Genomic DNA, 20,402 nt, shown 5'->3' with positions numbered 1-20,402 from the left:
AACAAGTGTAAATGTAGAAAATTATACAATATATGATAAAAAATGAAACAGCTGACTGATGGGAACTGTTGTAACCAAACTCACCTCAGACACTAACAGGTGTGCAGTTCTCTAAAGTGAGCTGTACTATGAGAGACCTCTCATTTTTTCCTTTCATTATGGGACAGTACAAAAAGCAGTGTCACACAATCGTAAATTAGATATGGATAATCTACAACTGTGTCATGACTACTAACTGCATAAATATACAGACTAGCTTGAAACAGTTTTTTTTTACACTTTTCATTGTGATATTGATAATATAACCTTGACCCATTGGCTTCAGTTACTTGTCTAAGAAATAATTCCTTAACGCCTCCCTACTAACCTATATACTGGTCTATTAAAACTTAATATGTTCTGAGGCCACCCAAAGGCTCATAGGTTTTACATAATATTTTTATATGCCTTCAATAATTACATATACACAAAGTACTAATAAATCAACAGTTAAAGATTTTGGTGTACTTTGACAAACTGATACATCATGTAGTGTAGAGTCAACATTTATTTCTCTGATTTCATTTTGCAAAGCACTATAAGGTCATGGCAAAAAAAAAAAAAATACAGTGACTGATACAATATCACATTAACCACAATAATTACATCTCCATGAATTATTAAAACAACAATTAATGTCTTATTTCCAAAATATTGATGTCTTAAGCAGTGTAGAGTCATAATGTATTTGAATCAGTGATTTAATTTTGCCAAAAGGATTATGTGAATACTGCAACAGCAAATTTTAGGAAATGACAAAATGCTACCTGCTGACGTAAATGTTGAAGTAAAATTGTAGTAATTGCTAGCAAAATTTTAGCAACAAAAATGTACACAATTATGCAATTTTAATAATATTCGATATGTCAGCATAGCAGTCAGAAAGAGGTCACTTTCTGATGAATCCAAGTTCTACCATGGATTCATTAATCAACGACAGCACTACATGGTCTACTTAACAGAATAAAGTTTCATTTATTAAATTCTGGATCAGAAGATGTTTTCTATCTGGTTTCTTAATAGAAAAAAGGGAACAGTCTATCAAATTAATATACCTCTTTCATATATATGCTTTGCTCACCTGCCAAAGCATGGCTTTCATGCAACAACGTAATAAATGATAATTACTGATGTTTGAGAAACCGAGATTTCTGGCTCCTTGAATAAAAGAAATTCACCTTAGACATTTAAAGACACAACCAAACCTACTGAGCTTAAGGATGTGCTCTCACTTGTGAATTTCAAACAGTTTAGGTGATTCATTTAATTGGAATGTACAAGTACACTCCAGTTTTTAGCACCCAGTATATAATTAAGAGGATATGTCATTTCTGATATGTATGTAAACTGGGAAAAAATACAGACACCAATGAATTATCATTTTCAGACCTTTCACCAAAAAGTAAAACAATTTTGAGCTTTATAAAGGGATATTGTATTGAAATGATTTTAAATACATAGGTGTGCCATATAAACTGTTCAGTGAGTTTATGTAATCCAGTGACGCACAAACCACTAGATGGAACAAGCCTACTAGAACTGCAGCTAATTCCATGTTTCACCTTAAGCTTCAGTGTCCTGTTTCAAAAGACCAGAGTGGAAAGTAACATTTATTTAAGTACTGTACTGAAGTGCAGTTTTGAGGTATCTGCACAAATTTCTGCTACTTCATATTCATTACATTTCAGAGTCATTTTTTTTTTCATCTTTACTGTACTACATGTTTTGATGTTTTACTTTTGAGAACCAAATTAATACTACACTTCAGCTCAGCTTTTAATAAGATCATTCCACAGCAGCTAGTGGAAAAGCTGATGGTACCAGGTGTGGACACTGCAAAATGCAACTAGGTGCTCAGCTTCCTGACAAAGCAGCAGCAGGCAGTCAAGGTGGGCAGTCACACATCAGGAGCTATCTCAGTGAGCACAGGCTCTGCCCAGGGATGTGTCCCACTGTTGTTTAGCCTGCTCACACGACTGTACAGCTAGATCCAGCACCAACCATATTGTTAAGTTGGCGGATGACACAACACTGGCAGTTTATCACCGTTCTTATGTATTGGTACAACTTTGGTGATTTTCATATTAGTTGGAAATTTTGCAGTTTGAAAAGAAAGATTGCAAATATTTCATGGATTACATTTTTAATTGAATTCATATTCAGGCCATCACAATCAACTCATGTTTTATTACTGAATTTCGAGGCATAATTTATGATTTTACAAGGTTGAGGAAAAACAAGGTTAAATTCCTACTTTTATAGTCAGCACATTGTCCTTGGGTGTTACCAGATTAATCAATTTTATCAGTCAGTTCAAGGCCAATATTAACAAGAAGTAATTGTTGAAATGATTAACCACATCATTCATGTTATCTACTATTTTTTCGTTAAGTTGATTCAGCCATATTTACTCTATGAGACAAATGAGAATTGAGCTATTAAAAATTTGCCAGTATGAAATTTCCAAAGGTTTTCGTACTGTTTTTTCATTTAGATTAAAACAGTTATATTTAAAAGAATGTAATATTTTTATATGGCTTTAATAATTAGCAGTGTATAGTCATAACTTATTCATATCTCTGATTTCATGTTGCTAAACAGATCATTACACAGCTACTCCAACAGCAAAGCACAATGTTGATACAGTAACACCATATAATAAGTACAATACAAAAGCAAACATGCATTACTTGCTAGTAAAAAGTTCACAGTAAAATCTTATGAAACACATTCATGCAGATTTAACACTGTTATGTCCATACAGCAGTTATAATGAGGTCACCTTGTTCGATAAGATTATTTTGTTCACCCTATTGGTTTTACAAAGTTTCTTGATAGAGTTCAGCACTTCTTCTGTCTTTAAAGAGTATATAATAGGATTGAGCAAAGCTGGTATGGTGTGTGTTAAGGTAGAGTTTATGATCCTGGCATTAGGATGGAGGTAGGAGGTCACTGCAGCTATGTTGGTGCCCAGAAATGGTAAGTAAAAAATAGCCACAAGAATCAGGTGAGAAGTACAAGTTTTCAATGCTTTCACTCTTTCTTTTGCTGATGCTATTCTGGTCAGAGCTATGGCAATGCAAACATATGTCAATGCTATTAATATAGGAGGAAGACAAATGACAACTATAAATACAACCCATGCCATTATGTTATTTAAAGATGTGTCATTACAGGCCAGACGATATGTTGGTCCATGATCGCAGAAAAAGCTTTGTATGAACAAAGATCCACAGAAGGAGAGACGATCAAGTAGCCCAACCATGCATGATATTAGACTCAAAGAAACTACCCACATTAACAGCAGCATTGCAGCAATAGCTGGTTTAGTCACAATACTATGGTACCTTAAAGGGAAGCAAATTGCTATAAATCTGTCATATGCCATAGTGACAAGTGTCCATGACTGCACACTTGCAAAGAACCAAACAAAGAACATATAACTTAAACAAGCCTCATAGACAATGTATCTGTTGTCAAACAAAAATGTGTCTAAGACTTTTGGGATGAGAGCAGTGCTCCCACACAAATCTGTCAAAGCCAGGTTGAACACAATCATGTATTTAGGAGTATGAAGAGTCTTGACCAGGAAAATCACTGAGAGAAGGAGAACATTCCCAACAACAGTCATGATATAGACAAAACACAGGAAGATATAAAAATATGTAACATGAGGGATGTTGGAAAATCCACTGAGATAAAATTTTGCAGGACGAACAAATGTGACATTAGATATGGTAGCAGCTTTCTTGTCTGGGGCCATTATTTCTTTCACTAAGTGTAAATAGAGAAAATTACACAATATATAATAAAAGATGACACAGCTGACTGATGGGAACTGTTGAAACCAAACTCACCTCAGACAGTAACAAGTGTGCAGTTCCCTGAAGTGAGTTGTACTGTGAGAGACCTGCCATTTATATTTTCTTTTTCTCATGACACAGTAGAAAAAGCAGTGTCACATGATCATGAATTAGAGATTGATACTGACTATCTTACAGTATCATCAAGATGCTGATGCAGTTAGCTGAGTTAACTACTCTCAACATGATAGTGAATTATTTTTAATAATATTTTAGTAAATCCCTGAAAATAGAAACTATAATTAGTGACTGAATAAACAGTAAAGTTCTAATTCAGGAAGCTGTTATCTGCCACTTATTCCTGTTCATCATCATCATCACAGCAAGGTTGGACTTAATCTCAACTGACACTGGACAAAAAGCAGGTGACACCCTGAAATGTTTCAATCAACCACAGAGTGGACACATGGCAACAAACAAACATTCACAACAGGCAATTGAGATTAATCAATTAACCTAACATAATGTAAATGCCTTTGGATTGTGGGAGGAAACCGGAGTTTCCAGAGAAAACCCACAAGGTTTTAGTATCCGTCATCAACTTCCTTCCTTGACATTTATTTTGATAGTACTTCCTGTATTGTCTTAGCTCATTTTTCTCTATTTTCTTCTTTACATTTGCCCTTCTTTTATTTATGACTTCCTTTGTTCCTTGTCTGTCATATCCTGTTGTCGTTCTTGTTGTAGTTCTCGCAGTCATTTTTTTCTTGATTACATTACCTTTTCTGCTCATGTCCGTTTGTTCTGTTGTCAACTCTGATCTACGCTTCCAGGTTATGTTTTTGTCACTATGTTTCATGGTGTTTGTCTGTGTTTACAAGGTTTTTCTCTCTTTGAACACTTGCTTGACACTCTGGTTTTTGTTAGTTGTCTCTCATCTCTGTTAATAAAGTGTGCACATTTTCTCTCTCCCTGGTGTGTATCTGCATTTTAGCCTGCTGCCTTGAAAACCGTGACCTAGTATAAATGGACTTAGACACATGCTCAATGAGAACTGCTTCATATGAACTGTTACTGGCCTGGCCTGACTCTTTAAAAAGGTGGAATTGTAGGACTTTAGCATGCATCGGCATGTTTTGTGGCATCTTCTCCTGATAATGCCGAAACAAACTTAAATTACTCCATCGCTTTTGATGATACAGATTAGAGCAATATATCATTTGAATCTGTAAAAGGTCTAGTTTGATTTGTATACCCTCATAATAACAGCAAAATGCTGTGCTGTGCTGTGTAAAATAAAGACAGCAGACAGGGTGCACTCTCTGTCTTCTCTATCTCTGACATCTCTCTTCACAGACACGTAAATAAAACAACCAGAATCACAGTTAATACTTGCCTCACAAAAATAATAAATGTATGGCTAGAAAGGTTGAAATGTCTTCTTTTAAATGAAACAATTCAAATCGAAAACAAATCATCACTTTTTATTTAATCCGTATGATCATAAGGAGTGGTCTCACCTGATTACAGCTAATGTGATCCCGCCTGGCACTGAGCACACTGTTCATATGGAAATAATCTGAGGTGAACCAGATAAAACTTCACCATCGAATTTACTCACTTTTTCTGTGCGTTTGGATGATGACACACTACGTGGGGGTATGTTCCAGACAGCAACGAATAGTTTACTTTGTCCTCAGTGGAAAAAACACATTATGGACACATTGGTGAGGGGTTGAGATTAAAAGGATGTGCAATTTTTTTTTTTTTATTATTATTGAACTTTTGTAGATATTACACACTCTCCCTAAGTTATGGCCTTTAAACATTTACCTATGACCAGTTGAGGGAAGTATTTGATTTATAGTGCCTTTGTTAATTTGCTATGTATTAATGTGCTGGAATGATGGTAAGGAATTAATCATCATCCAGAGTGGGGGTAGTGTTACTGGCCTGGCCTAACTCTTTAAAAAGGTGGAATAGTGGGTAGTTTTCTTTTGGTTGTAAAGTAATCTTTATATTGCTGTAGCCAGTGCTAGGAAATCTCTCTCTCTGTCGCAGCCGCCTTCAGATGAGTCACGCTCTGGGACCGCTCCACGTTAGCTAAAGCCATGGCTAGTACCACTCAGGGTAGGTTTATTACAGCCGTTGTGTTTGTTATGCATGTTTGTTACCAAGGAAGAGGCAATGAAAGCCACATTTGATCACACTTTGCAACTCCTCCCGTGTTCACTTCATCTCCAGCTCATAGCCCGGCCTTAGTATTTGTATTAATAGCCTGTTAGCAGCTACCACAAGTCATAATAAGCCGATCAGCCTTCATACTACAGTTAGGAGACAACTGAGAGGGGAAGAGCGGTAACAGAACTTAAAAAAGCCAGAGTGCCAAATTCAGTACTTTCCTGATTCAGCTCACTATTTCCAATCCCAAACCAAGTCAACAACACAACCTCAGTCAACCCCCTCCTATCTTATGGTAGGAATCTTGTATCTTGACTCCCCTTCACTTAACTCCCATATTCCAGAGAGCCCTTTCGAGAAAATGAATGAAGCTATGAACTTATCTCAGAAATTTGGTTATATAAGGAACAATTTTTTCTTATACTGATCCTGAGTATTGCTGTGAGGACTCCGATTCAGATGATTATCTCCATGACACAGAGATATATGGTGTATCCAGAATAAGAGCTCATCCCTAGAGTCACGCTCTATCTTTGCTAAGACCTGCCTTCCCATCCACCTGGGGGTCTTCTGGTTAAAATCGTCAAGGAAACATCAGCCTCACAGACAACAACTTGTATAGCAAGCTCCAACACTGCCAGCACCTGCCTCACCTCAGCCTTCAGCCCAACCAGTTCACCATCCTGCTCTCCAGCCAGCCACCCAGTCTGCCCTCCAGTCAAGTCTTCAGCCAGTTTCATAGACATTTTCAAATCCTATAGTATGAGCCCTGGCCTGAGCCTGAGCCATGCTCAAGCTGAGCCACAGCTCCCACCACAGCCATCCAGTTTGTCTGAACTCTTGCCGTTCTACTCCACTCAACTCAATTTAGTTAATTTTCCATACAATTGAGTACCACATCAATGACATCAATGCTGTTATAGCATGGTTGTGCAAAACAGAAATGTCAGCACCTCCTTGTACGATTAGGGTGTTGTTTTACGAGTGGCATTAGCAATTTGCCTCGCTACAGACAATAAAAATGGTAAAACAAACGGTTGCTGCTCCCGTTTTTAAAAAAATGTTGGGTTTTTGATTCTCAAGTCAGACGCGGTCGGACATAGTGCTTCTGACTCTTCCAATGACATCACTCCCTGTCCAATCAGTGGCCCACAGTCTGTTGATGTCACTGTATGCGTATTGGCTCAGCTCACATTAAACCTCAGCAGAAGAGGTACTAAAAAAGTACCTGCTACCAGGTATTATCGCCTAATGGAAAGCCAAAAAACTCAGGAGTCAAGTTGAGTAGTGCTAGTGGAAAAGGCCCATTAGAGTCATTATCTATGCCACAGTCCCAATGCGCCTGAGTCCTCTTCCACCAGTTCTGCTAGGCTTGTGTTGATCATCCAACCACAGGACAATCCTCTGGAGGCACCACCTGTTTCTGAGCCTCTATCTCCACCTGTTCCTGATTCTACCAATACCACTAGATCCTCTGCCTTTGCACCTTGGTGTGCTGACAAGAGTGTCCACTCCAGAGTCCCTATTACCTGTTGTGTGGACAAAGATATTCTCTCCAGAGCCCTGGTTTCATGGTGTGCAGATAACAACACCCCTGCCACGATGCTGATACCAAAGAAGAATAGATTTCATAAAGATGTTAAGGCTACACCTAACTCAGAGCCACAGTGAGTCATCAGAGATTATTTGTCCTTGCCCAGTGGAAGTTTGAGGACACCACTCATAGTTCCCATCTGTGGATTGGCCATCCCATGTTCCATCCTTTCTGTTCTCATTTATGGGCCAGCTCGAGACCTCACATCTGCTCTAGTTCCTGCTCCTGTTGGTGACTGAGACTATCTTCTGGAGCAGCCCCAGTGTTCCATGCAATGTTGGGACATCCCTCAGCTGTCCACCCCTGAGGCTGCTGTGGGGGTTTTACAACAGATCAAATGGTCACTTACTTAAACCAATGTGGGGGTCAAAGGGTTACATGAATATTCACTTAACCCATTTGATGTATGTAGTGTTGTCTGTTTTATTGGTTTAGTGTTTTAGGGTAGAGGGTTGTAAATAACTGCCAACAATTTGTTTCTTTGATGGTAACAAGGCTGAAGATAGATACCTGAACAAACATGTGGGGTCTGTTCAAAATTAGTCCACCCCTTTCTTGTCAAACATATATAAACCTGAGTACTGTAACACAGAGTCAGAGAATGCTTAGAGAAGTCTTCTCTCCATGCGGCATGAAATTAAACCTGAGATGATTCATCACACTTGTGTTTGTTCCTGAGAATTAGCAACTCTCAAACTTAAAGAAATTTCTACGACCAGTTTTTCCCAGGGACCACACTCCTAAATGAACAGAGATTCCTGTCCACCTCTCAGGCCATTCTTCAGAATAACCAGAGTGTCCTGTCTGCTGCAGAGGCCGTTCTCCAGAATGAATACAGCTTCCTCCATTTTTTCAAGGCTGCCTGACAACCTTGCCTGTCCCTGCTTGCATTCTGGGACAACCTCAGGACAACCACCCTGTTAGGATTGGTGTTTGTGTGTTCTTTTTCTGTCTCTCTCCTGCATTTGGTTGGAGAGAGAGCTGTGGTTAGCGACTTTTGAGACATAACTGGCATTCGTCAACGAACGCTTACTTAAGCCCTGCATGACTTGGGTTATTGTCTTCAGCCTTTTGAGTTTATAGTTTGCAGTTATGTAGTGAACTTATGTTAGTTAGTGGTTTGTATGACTTCCTCACTTAATAATTGTGAATAAATCTTTGTTCTTATCAACTCATCGCTGTCTCCGTATTTGGGTTTACAACACCAATCGTAATACACCCTAGCTTTTGTTTTGCCTCTGGGGCTGGCCTCCTGAGATACTCTCTAGTCTGCATCATGATGGGCCTCTCCAGGTTTTGTGTCCCAGCCCTCCCGCCCACTCTGTACTGTGCACATCCTCATTATTACTGGTCTGTTCTGCAATTATGCCCTGTGCCTTAATGACTCTGATACAAATAAAGAAAGAAAAAATGCAAATCCCCTACAAAAAGGTTCCACAATTCAAACTCAAAAATATCTTGTTCTGAGGCTGCAACTCTAAGTACAATTAGATATTACAAAAAAGGTTTTTCCTTTTGTAAAAATGATGCTCAGTGAGAACTGTTTTAAAAATGTTTATTCTGATATAAGTTGATTCAGCCTGTATGAGACATGAGCAACTAAATATTTATGAGTTTTACAGGTTTTATACTACTATATTTTGAATACTGTGGTAAACTACATAATTACCTTTATTAATGGTTTACACACTTTCAAGTCACAGTGTTGTCTGGGGCCATTTTTTTAAATATTTGTACATTAAAAAATTATACAGTACATAATAAACAATGACACAGCTGACTGATGGAAACTATGGTGGCCAAACTCACTTCAGACAGTAACAATGGTGCAGTTTCCTGAAGTGAGTTTTAGTGCGAGAGATTTTTTTCGTTTCATTGTTTCATGGTAGAAAAATCAGTATCAGATGATCTTGAATTAGACATTGATATTCTACAGATTCCTTATATTGTATGTCATCAAAATGCTGATGCAATCAGCTCTGTTATCTATTGTCACTATAATACAAGTTGTTTAACTGCGTGGTACATACGTAGGAAAAAGCTAGAACAAGTGGCTAAAATTATCAAACATACACTGACCAAAATTATAAACGCAGCACTTTTGTTCTTTCCCCCATTTTTGATGAGATGAACTCAAAGACTTTTTTATGTACACAAAAGGCCTATTTCTCTCAAATACTGTTTACAAATCTGTCTAAATCTGTGTTAGTGAGCACTCATCCTTTGCAGCGATAATCTATCCACCTCACAGGTGGTTATCAACATGATTATTGCTCAGGTGTGCCTTAGGCTGGCCACAATAAAAAGCCACTCTAAAATGTGCAGTTTTATCAAACAGTACAATGCCACAGATGTCGCAAGCTTTGAGGGAGCATGCAACATCAGAACTGTTACCCGTGAATTGAATATTCATTTCTCTACCATAAACCGTCTCCAAAGGCGTTTCACCGCCCGAGCCGCTGTGCACTTGACCTGGCGGTGGCAGAGGCAAAAGCTCAGGCCTGGGAAGAGTTCAGTGAGGTCACGAAGAAGGGCTATTTGTCAGTCTCAAGGAAATTCTGGGGATATCGTTGACCGGTGGAAGGAATACTTCAAGGATCTCTTCAATCCCACCGTCACACCTTTCATACAGGAAGCAAAGGCTGAGGACTCGTAGGCTGATCCGTAGCCAGGCCGAAGTCACTGAGATTTGGAGGTTGGTTCAGAAGCTCCTCTGTGGCAGGGCACCAGGGGTGGACGAGATCCGCCCTGAGTACCTCTGGATGTTGTTGGGCTGTCTTTGCTGACACAAATCTGCAACAATGTGTGGCGACCGGGAACAGTCTGGACTGGCAGACTGGGGTGGTGGTCCCTCTTTTCAAGAAGGGGGACCAGGAGGTGTGTTCCAACCACAGGCCACAGGGAGATCAGACTCCTTAGCGTTCCTGGGAAAGTCTATGCCTATACTGGAGTGGAGAATCTGGATCCTGACTTTTATAGCAGGATCCACCCAAATCAAAAAAATTATATCAAGAATAAAACCAATTTCTAGACTGAAATCACATCAGGCTAAAGTCATTTAAGAGAGAGCTAAATTGCTGAACAGAGCTACACAAATGCTGTGAAAAAGGGAACAACCAAGCATGTGAATTTTGCTACATTTGCTACATAGGGACATACCTCACTGCAGTAAGCGAGTAAGAGACAGTAAGATGCACACAAGAGTTCATGTTAAAGCATCGTTGGGTTGAATTACAGTTTAAATAAGAATTTTTTTTATATAACTGTGTCATGACTACTAAATGCATAAATATACAGACTAGCTTGTAACATTTTTTTTCACACTTTTCAAGTATTGTGAGTATATATTGATAATATAACCTTGACCCATTGGCTTCAGTTACTTGTCTAAGAAATAATTCCTTAACGCCTCCCTACTAACTTATATACTGGTCTATTATAAGTTAATATGTTCTGAGGCCACCCAAAGGCTCATAGGTTTTACATAATGTTTTTATATGCCTTCAATAATTACATATACACAAAGTACTAATAAAACAACAGTTTGCTTGTGTTCTTTTACGAACTGATACATCATGTAGTGTAGAGTCAACATTTATTTCTCTGATTTCATTTTGCAAAGCAGATCATTATGTGGCCATGGCAAAAAAAAACAAAAAAAAAATACAATGACTGATAAAATATCATATTAAACACAATAATTACATCTCCATGAATTATTAAAAAAACTATTAATGTCCTATTTCCAAATATTGATGTCTTAAGCAGTGTAGAGTCATAATGTATTTGAATCTGTGATTTCATTTTGCCAAAAAGATCGTTATGTGAATACTGCAACAGCAAAGTTTTTGAAATGACAAAGTGCTACCTGCTGACCACAATTTCAAAGTAAACTTGTAGTAATTACTAGCAATATGTTAACAATAAACAATTTCCAATATGTCAGCATAGCAGTCACAAAGAGGTCACTTTTTTGGACACAATAATGTTGCTTAGCTTATTGTTTTTGTAAAGTTTCTTGATAGAGCTCAGCACTTCTTCTGTCTTTAAAGAGTATATAATAGGATTTAGTGAAGCTGGTATGGTGTGTGTTAAAATAGAGTTTATGATCCTGGCATTAGGATGGAGGTAGGAGGTCAGTGCAGCTATGTTGGTGCCCAAAAGTGGGAAGTAAAAAATAGCCACAAGAATCAGATGAGAAGTACAAGTTTTCAATGCTTTGACTCTTTCCTTATGTGATGCAATCCTGCTCAGTGCTATGGCAATGCAAACATATGTCAATGCTATTAATATAGGAGGTAAACAAATGATTACTATAAACACAACCCATGCCATCATGTAATTTAAAGATGTGTCATTACAGGCCAGACGATATGTTGGTCCATGATCACAGTAAAAGCTTTGTATCACCAAAGATCCACAGAAGGAGAGACGATCAAGTAGCCCAACCAAGCATGACATTATACTCAATAAAACAACCCACACTAACAGCAGCATTGCAGCAATAGCTGGTTTAGTCACAATACTATGGTACCTTAAAGGGAAGCAAATTGCTATAAATCTGTCATATGCCATAGTGACAAGTGTCCATGACTGCACACTTAGAAAGAACCCAACAAAGAACATGTAACTTAAACAAGCCTCATAGACAATGTATCTGTTGTCAAACAAAAATGTGTCTAAGAGTTTTGGGATGAGAGCAGTGCTCCCACACAAATCTGTCAAAGCCAGGTTGAACACAATCATGTATTTAGGAGTATGAAGAGTCTTGACCAGGAAAATCACTGAGAGAAGGAGAACATTCCCAACAACAGTCATGATATAGACAAAACACAGGAAGATATAAAAATATGTAACATGAGGGATGTTGGAAAATCCGCTGAGATAAAATTTTGAAGGACGAACAAATGTGACATTAGATATGGTAGCAGCTTTCATGATTTTTTTCACTAAGTGTACATATATGAAATGACACAAATACACAATATAATAAAAGATGACACACCTGGCTGATGGGAACTGCTGTAACAAGCTGTAACAAGTGTGCAGCTCCCTGAAGTGAGTTGTACTGAGAGACCTGTCATTTATATATATTTTTTCCTTTCATTATGGGACAGTAGAAATAGTTGTCACATGATCGACGTCTTACTTAGAACTTATGTATGTGTGTGCTTTTTGTTAATGTCTTAACCACTAATTTTAGTTTACTGCACTGAGACATTTAAGAATATTAAAACTGTACTCAAAAGGGCAAATGTTTACAGTTTTTACATTAAAATGTGTAATCAAATCAAATGAGTCATAGATAAATTCTTATTTTTTGTGCTTCATTGAAATGTTTATTTTGTACTTACAGAATCACTGTTAACCAAATAAGGTTAAATAACCATACGTAATGCAAATGAAACAGTTATAAAATGTGTCCGGTTAAATGACAACCTTGATTGCAACAGTGTAAGGTGTCTGGGAGATTGATAATGTTGTACTAACATGGAGTTTGGGCAAAAAAAAAAAAAAAAAAAAAACTCCAAGAATTAAATCAAGACTTCTATTTCTAACATGAGGGATGCTGGAAAATCCATTAAGATAAAATTTTCCTGGATGAACAAATGTGACATTAGATATGGCAGCAGGCGGGGCCACTGAATACCTTCTTACCTAGATTACAAAAGAAACTAAAATATAGTAAGGATGACACAGCTGACTGATGGGAACTGTCAAGCTCACCTCAGACAAGTGTGCACTTCTCTAAAGTGAACTGTACTGTGAGAGACCTGTCATTTATTGTATTTATTGTATCCTCTGTTATTGTCACACAATAAAATAAAGGCAAATGGGTCACTTGATCACAAATATAAGATTAATATGCTTCAAAGTGTAACTGCCTCATAATTTTGTCATTAATGTGCTGATATAATGGACATTTTTCTAAAGAGCGATCAGTGATTTAAAAAGCATAAAATGAATTGACTCCAACTTCCACAGTTGGCAGAATTGGAGGTAGGTTACAGGAGTGTGCACCTTTGTAAGAAGATGGAGACTATTTGCAGGAGTATGTGGATTCAGAAAAGGGGAGAAATAAAAAAAATAAGAAAAGAATAATACAATCAATAAAACCCAATGACTCTGAGGGTTAAACAACAAGCAGAATCTGGCATTGGGGTTAGATAAGCGCTACTCAAAAATTGATGCGTAATCGAGTGTTCAAGGACTTTATGTTTTTACATAATTTTTATATATAAAAATATAATCTCCATCACAGACCACATTAATGTAATTACAAAATGAGACAAAGTTTTATAACACAGAGTTTAAATACAGTACATAGGCATCTAAACAATCTTTTACAAACAAGTAAACGTTTTGTCAGCAATTTGATGTAAGCACAAGTTAGAGGTAATGGACTATAAACACATGCATCCTGGATTGTAGCAATTATGTTGAGTTTATACAAATTAATAGTTTTAAGGTTTTATTGGTGATTGATTAAGGAGAGTATAATTTTCATTTTTAACCAGAAGATGGTAAGACAACTTGTCAGATGAGCATCTGGCGATTATAAATTCAAACACAAAGTTTTGAATTGTTACAGACTTCAGGGAAATTTTGCAGCCAACAAAAGGTGATGAAGTATTTATTGCCATTACAAACTGGCAGTGTTCCAACTTGTGCAGCTTGCTCTTCTGATAATGGTCAACCAAAGTGCTTGTGCTTTGCTAAATTTCAAAGATGTGTATTAGGTGTGGTTCACTGATTTTCTCAATCACATCAACTGGGGAGTTAATTTAACCTCCTGCTGTGGAAAAGTCACTTAACCTAAACTGTCTTTGGGTTCAAAGCAAGACAGATTTTTGTGTCTGACATGATATGAGTCCAATGTGAAAAATTTTTTTTATCATAGTAAAAAGTATATGGCAAATTACACTTATGATACTTCTCAGAACATGTTCTATTTGATATTGATATTCATTTTGTTTTATTTCAGCCTTAGATGTGATAGTGTCCTGTCTGACAATTATAATGACGCTGTCCTGATTACAGTACATTTTGGTAAAGAGGAAGATTTCTTGATTCACTTATAATTTCTGTTTCAACAGTCATGCATGTCTCAGGATGTAGCTTCTTTTTAAATTGGTACATGAAACTTTAATATGTTTTTAACACTTACAATTCCATAGTAAGATATCCTATGACAGCAATTAATGATGAAGGTGACTTCTTGGCAAATATGTCCACAACCTGCAAACAAAACTATGTCTATATTTTGATTGTAAAGACCTAAACTACACATTTATAAAATTTTAACAATTGGTAAATGTCAGCAGAATAGTCAAAAAGAGGTTACCTTTTTGGACAGGATTACGTTTCTCAGCTTATTGTTTTTGCAAAGTTTCTTGATAGAGTTTCAGACTTCTTCTGACTTTAAAGAGTATATAATAGGATTTAGCAAAGCTGGTATGACGTGTGTTAAAGTAGAGTTTACCATTCTGGCATTAGGATGGAGGGAGGAGGTCAGTACAGTCGCACTGGTGCCCAGGAGTGGGAAGTAAAAAATAGCCACAAGAATCAGGTGAGAAGTACAAGTTTTCAATGCTTTCTCTTTCCTCTCTTGATGCAATCCTGCTCAGTGCTATGGCAATGCAAACATATGTCAGTGCTATTAATATGAGAGGAAAAAGGAAAACTATTGTAACATAAAGAAACACAATATTGCGATTTATAGACTTGTCATTACAAGGCAGTTGATATAGTGCTCCATGATCACAGAAAAAGCTTTGTATCACCAAAGATCCACAGAAGGAGAGACGATCAAGTAGCCCAACCATGCATGATATTAGACTCAATAAAACAGCCCATGCAAATAACAGCATTACAGCTACAGCTGGTTTAGTCACAATACTATGGTACCTTAAAGGGAAGCAAATTGCTATAAATCTGTCATATGCCATAGTGACAAGTGTCCATGACTGTACACTTCCAAAAAACATAACAAAGAATACTTGACACAAACAACCCTCATAGACAATGTATCTGTTGCCAAACAAAAATGTGTCTAAGACTTTTGGGATGAGAGCAGTGCTCCCACACAAATCTGTCAAAGCCAGGTTGAACACAATCATGTATTTAGGAGTATGAAGAGTCTTGACCAGGAAAATCACTGAGAGAAGGAGAACATTCCCAACAACAGTCATGATATAGACAAAACACAGGAAGATATAAATATACTCAACACGTGGGACATTGTAAAATCCACTGAGATAAAATTTTTCAGGCTTCATAAATGTGACATTAGATATGGTAGAAGCTGTGGACATTATGAATTTCTTTTTATCTCAATATAAAATGATAAAATAACACAAGGAGGACACAGCTGACTCACTTCAGACTGTAACAGTTGTGCACTTCCCTAAAGTAAGCTGTGCTGTGAGAGCTGCTATTTATATTGTATTTTCTGTCATTGTGAGCCAGTAAAAATGGAGGTAGCTGTGTCACATGATCACCAATTTGATAGTGATGTGTTTCATTGTAAATGTCTCATAAGTGATGTTGCAATGTGCTGAAACACTTGAACTGATTCAGTTAACTACTGATATATTTTTAATTTACATGTAGGAATGGAAAAAAAGTAGAAAAAATATAATAGTATAGTATAATAACTTAATATTGTGATACATAAATACATCCTAAATTCCACAGTTTTTATAAAAATCCATCCATTATCTGCCACTTATTCTTGCTATCCAGAGTCATGGGGGGCTGGTGCACAGGCTGGTGTTTTTGGAAAGTTTCTTCATATAGTTAATATTTTTCTGTCTTTAAAGAGTATATAATAGGATTTAGTAAAGCTGGTATAGTGTGTGTCAAAGTAGATTGTATGATCGTTTCATTAGGATAAGAGGTCAATCCAGCTGTATTTGTGCCCAAGAGTCGTAAGTAAAAAATAGCCAAGTTTTCAATGCTTTGAGTCTTTCCTCTCTTAATGTAATCCCATCAGTTTATGGCAATATGATTATTAATATGAGACGACTAGTTATGACTATAGTTAATAAGGTAACATATGTCATAACGCTATTTCAAGATGTATCATTATAAGCAAGACAAGGAAGGGCATCCGACGTAAAATTTAAGCCAAATCAAACATGCAAATCACAAATATGTCTTCCATACCGGATTGGTCGCGGCCCGGGTTAACAACGACTGCCACTGGTGCTGCTGACTTACAGGGTGCCAGTGGAAATTGGACTAAGAAGGAGAGGAGGAAGGCGTGTTCGTGGGCAAAGAGAGAAGAGAAAGGGCAGGAGTGTAGGACTTAGAGTAGGGACTTTGAATGTAGGGACTTTGTCAGGGAAAACTAGAGAGTTGGCTGATATGATGGAGAGAAGAAAGGTGGATATCTTGTGTGTTCAGGAGACCAGGTGGAAAGGTAGCAAGGCCTAGAGATTAGGAGCAGGGTTCAAGCTGTTTATCATGGTGTGGATGGAAAGAGGAATGGAGTAGGAGTTATCCTGAAGGAGGATTTTGCTAGGAATGTTCTGGAGGTGAAGAGAGTGTCAGATAGGGTGATGAGTCTGAAGCTGGAAGTTGAAGGTGTGATGTTGAATGTTGTCACTGGTTATGCCCCACAGGTAGGATGTGAGTTAGAAGAGAATGAGAAATTCTGGAGGGAGATGGATGAGGTGATCCAGGGTATCCCTAGTGGTGAGAGAGTGGTGATTGGGGCAGTCTTCAATGGACATGTTGCTGAGGGAAACAAAGGTGATGAGGAAGTGATGGTTAAGTTTGGTATGCAGGACAGGAATGCAGAAGGACAGATGGTGGTAGACTTCGCAAAAAGGATGGAAATGGCTGTAGTGAACACATTTTTCCAGAAAAGGGAGAAGCGTAGGGTGACATATGAGAGTGGAGGCAGGAGCACACAAGTTGATTACATCTTGCGCAGACATTTCAACCTGAAAGAGATCAGTGACTGCAAAGTAGTGACTGGGGAGAGTGTAGCCAAACAGCATAGGATGGTGGTGTGTAGGATGACTCTGGTGGTGAGGAAGATGAAGAGGACAAGGGCAGAGCAGAGGACCAAGTGGTGGAAGTTGAAAAAGGAAGAGTGTTGTGTGGCTTTCAGGGAGGAATTGAAACAGGCTCTGTGAAGTCAAGATAACTGGAAGTAGAAGTGAAAGTGACTTTTGTGGCCAAGTATGGTGACCGATACTCGGAATTTGTGCTCTGCCTTTAACTCACCCAAAGTGCACACACGCGGAGCAGTGGACAACCATTGCTGCGGCGCCCAGGGTTGAGGCAGTTGAAGGTGGACAATTCCTGCCAGATCTGAGACTAGTTGTTGATCAGCCTATTGTTTTTGCAAAGTTTCTTCATAGAGTTAAACACTTCTTCTGTCATTAGAGAGTATATAATAAGATTTAGCAACATGGTATGATCTGTGTTAAAGTAGAGTTTATGATCTTGGCATTAAGATAAATGTTGGAGGTTAGTGCAGCTACTGTATGTTGCTGCCCAAGAGAGGTAGGGGAAAATAGCCACAAGAGAAGCCACATCTTGGAACAGTTTGTAGATATAAATTTTAAAAACTAGGAGAAATACGTTACTAAAGTATAAAGTATATAGCAAAATACACTAATGGTACTTCTCTGATCATATTCATTTTGACCATCCACATGTGCTCTCACTGATTTTTATTTTGTTTTACTTATGTGTTAGTTATTGTGTTATTGTCCTGTCTGAAAATTATAAAGATGCTCTTCTGGTAAGCTCTTTCTTGAAAAAAGATTGTTAACAAGAAGTTCCCATTTATACTATTAACATTTATACATTAACATAGTACAGTACTGTTTGTTAAAAACGATGATCCATTTTGATTTATGTTTAAACAGCCATGCTTAATGTCACGGGATGTATTTTCTTTTTAAACTGGTACATGATATTTTAATTATATCTTCAATATTTACATATCTATGTTAAGTAGGGGCATTATAGTGGTTAAATGGTTAGCACTGTTGCCTCACTGCAAGAAGGGCCTGGGTTTTCAATCCACCAGGGACTTTTCTGTGTGGAGTTTACATGTTCTCCGTGTTTACTCCAGGTACTCCAGTTTCCTCCCATAGTCTAAAAACATGTATGTCAGGTCGATTGGTGACTCTAAATTGCCAATAGAATGAATGTGAGTGTGTGTGGTTGTTTGTCTCTATGTGGCCATGTGAAGGACTGGTGACCTGTCCAGGGTGTGCCCCTGCCTTTCACCCAAAGAGAGCTGAGACAGGCTCCAGAAGATCCCTGTGCCCATGGTTAGGAATAAGAAGGTATAGACGATAGATGTTAAAGTATTATAGAACAATTAATGATGATGGTGTCTTTTTGGCAACTATGTCCAAGATTTGAAAACACATGGAAACACTACTATGCTTATATTTTCATTGTAAACATATTTATAAAATTTTACCACCTTGTAAATGTCAGCAGAACAGTCATAAAGAAGTAATCTTTTTGGACAAGATTATGCTCAGCGTATTGTTTTTGCAAAGTTTCTTGATAGAGCTCAGCACTTCCTCTGACTTTAAAGAGTATATAATAGGATTTAGTAAAGCTGGTATGATGTTTGTCAAAGTAGAGTTTATCATTCTGGCATTAGGATTGAGGTTGGAGGTCAGTGCAGCTATGTTGGTGCCCAGAAATGGTAGGAAAAAAATAGCCACAAGAATCAGGTGAGAAGTACAAGTTTTCAATGCTTTGACTCTTTCCTCTCTTGATGCAATCCTGCTCAGTGCTATGGCAATGCAAACATATGTTGCTGCTATCAATATGACAGGAAAAAGGAAGACTGTTATGACAAAAACAAATACAATTGCACGATTTAAAGACTTATCGTTACAGGCCAGCTGATATGTTGGTCCATGATCACAGTAAAAGCTTTGTATCACCAAAGATCCACAGAAGGAGAGACGATCAAGTAGCCCAACCAGGCATGATATTAGACTCAATAAAACAGCCCATGCAAATAACAGCATTGCAGCAATAGCTGGTTTAGTCACAATACTATGGTACCTTAAAGGGAAGCAAATTGCTATAAATCTGTCATATGCCATAGTGACAAGTGTCCATGACTGTACACTTCCAAAAAAACTAACAAAGAATACTTGACACAAACAAGCCTCATAGACAATGTATCTGTTGCCAAACAAAAATGTGTCTAAGACTTTTGGGATGAGAGCAGTGCTCCCACACAAATCTGTCAAAGCCAGGTTGAACACAATCATGTATTTAGGAGTATGAAGAGTCTTGACCAGGTAAATCACTGACATTAGGAAGACATTCCCAACAACAGTCATGATATAGACAAAACACAGGAAAATATAAATATACTCAACATGTTGGACATTGGAAAATCCACTGAGATAAAATTCTGCAGGTCTCACAAATGTGACATTAGATATGGTAGAAGCCGGGGCCATTATGAATATCTTCTTATCTGGCTGTAAAATAAGACAATATACTGTATATTAAATGATGACACAGCTGACGGATGGGAACTGTTGTAACCACACTCACCTCAGACAGTAACGTGTGCATGTGTGTTACCTAAAGTGAGCTGTACGGTGGGAGCTCTGTCATTTATATTTTATTGTCTGTCATTGTGTGCCAGTAGAAACTGAGTTGGCTGGGTCACATGATCACAAATGGAATACACATGTATTCCATTCATAGTTTATGCTGCCAACGTGCTGAAACACTGTCACCAAGCATTGTCACCAGTATACTGACATCTGTTTTAGTGA

At 37.8% G+C, this 20,402-nt stretch overlaps 4 protein-coding genes across 4 annotated transcripts; all 4 read right to left on the bottom strand.

The window, feature by feature from the left end:
• Positions 1–2,806: 2,806 nt before the first annotated feature.
• LOC113142554 (olfactory receptor 1-like) lies at positions 2,807–3,802 on the bottom strand. The gene has a single exon (XM_026327592.1). The coding sequence runs from the start codon at positions 3,800–3,802 to the stop codon at positions 2,807–2,809; it is 996 nt and encodes a 331-aa protein (XP_026183377.1).
• Positions 3,803–11,571: 7,769 nt separating this feature from the next.
• On the bottom strand, positions 11,572–12,561 carry LOC113142553 (olfactory receptor 1-like). Its single transcript, XM_026327591.1, has one exon. The coding sequence runs from the start codon at positions 12,553–12,555 to the stop codon at positions 11,572–11,574; it is 984 nt and encodes a 327-aa protein (XP_026183376.1). The 5' UTR covers positions 12,556–12,561.
• A 2,461-nt stretch (positions 12,562–15,022) lies between these two features.
• LOC113142552 (olfactory receptor 1-like) lies at positions 15,023–15,932 on the bottom strand. The gene is given in 2 exon segments (XM_026327590.1): positions 15,023–15,215; positions 15,217–15,932. Coding segments are annotated over 2 exon segments (909 nt in total).
• A 3,162-nt stretch (positions 15,933–19,094) lies between these two features.
• Positions 19,095–20,078, bottom strand: LOC113142551 (olfactory receptor 5K4-like). The gene has a single exon (XM_026327589.1). It carries the CDS (start codon positions 20,076–20,078, stop codon positions 19,095–19,097), a length of 984 nt encoding a protein of 327 aa, XP_026183374.1.
• Between the last annotated feature and the right edge of the window lie 324 nt (positions 20,079–20,402).

The sequence above is a fragment of the Mastacembelus armatus genome, chromosome 14 (genome assembly GCF_900324485.2).
Source record: "Mastacembelus armatus chromosome 14, fMasArm1.2, whole genome shotgun sequence".
Taxonomy (NCBI): domain Eukaryota; kingdom Metazoa; phylum Chordata; class Actinopteri; order Synbranchiformes; family Mastacembelidae; genus Mastacembelus; species Mastacembelus armatus.
Note: the sequence above shows the minus strand (reverse complement) of the source record. Positions and strands in the feature narration are given on the sequence as shown.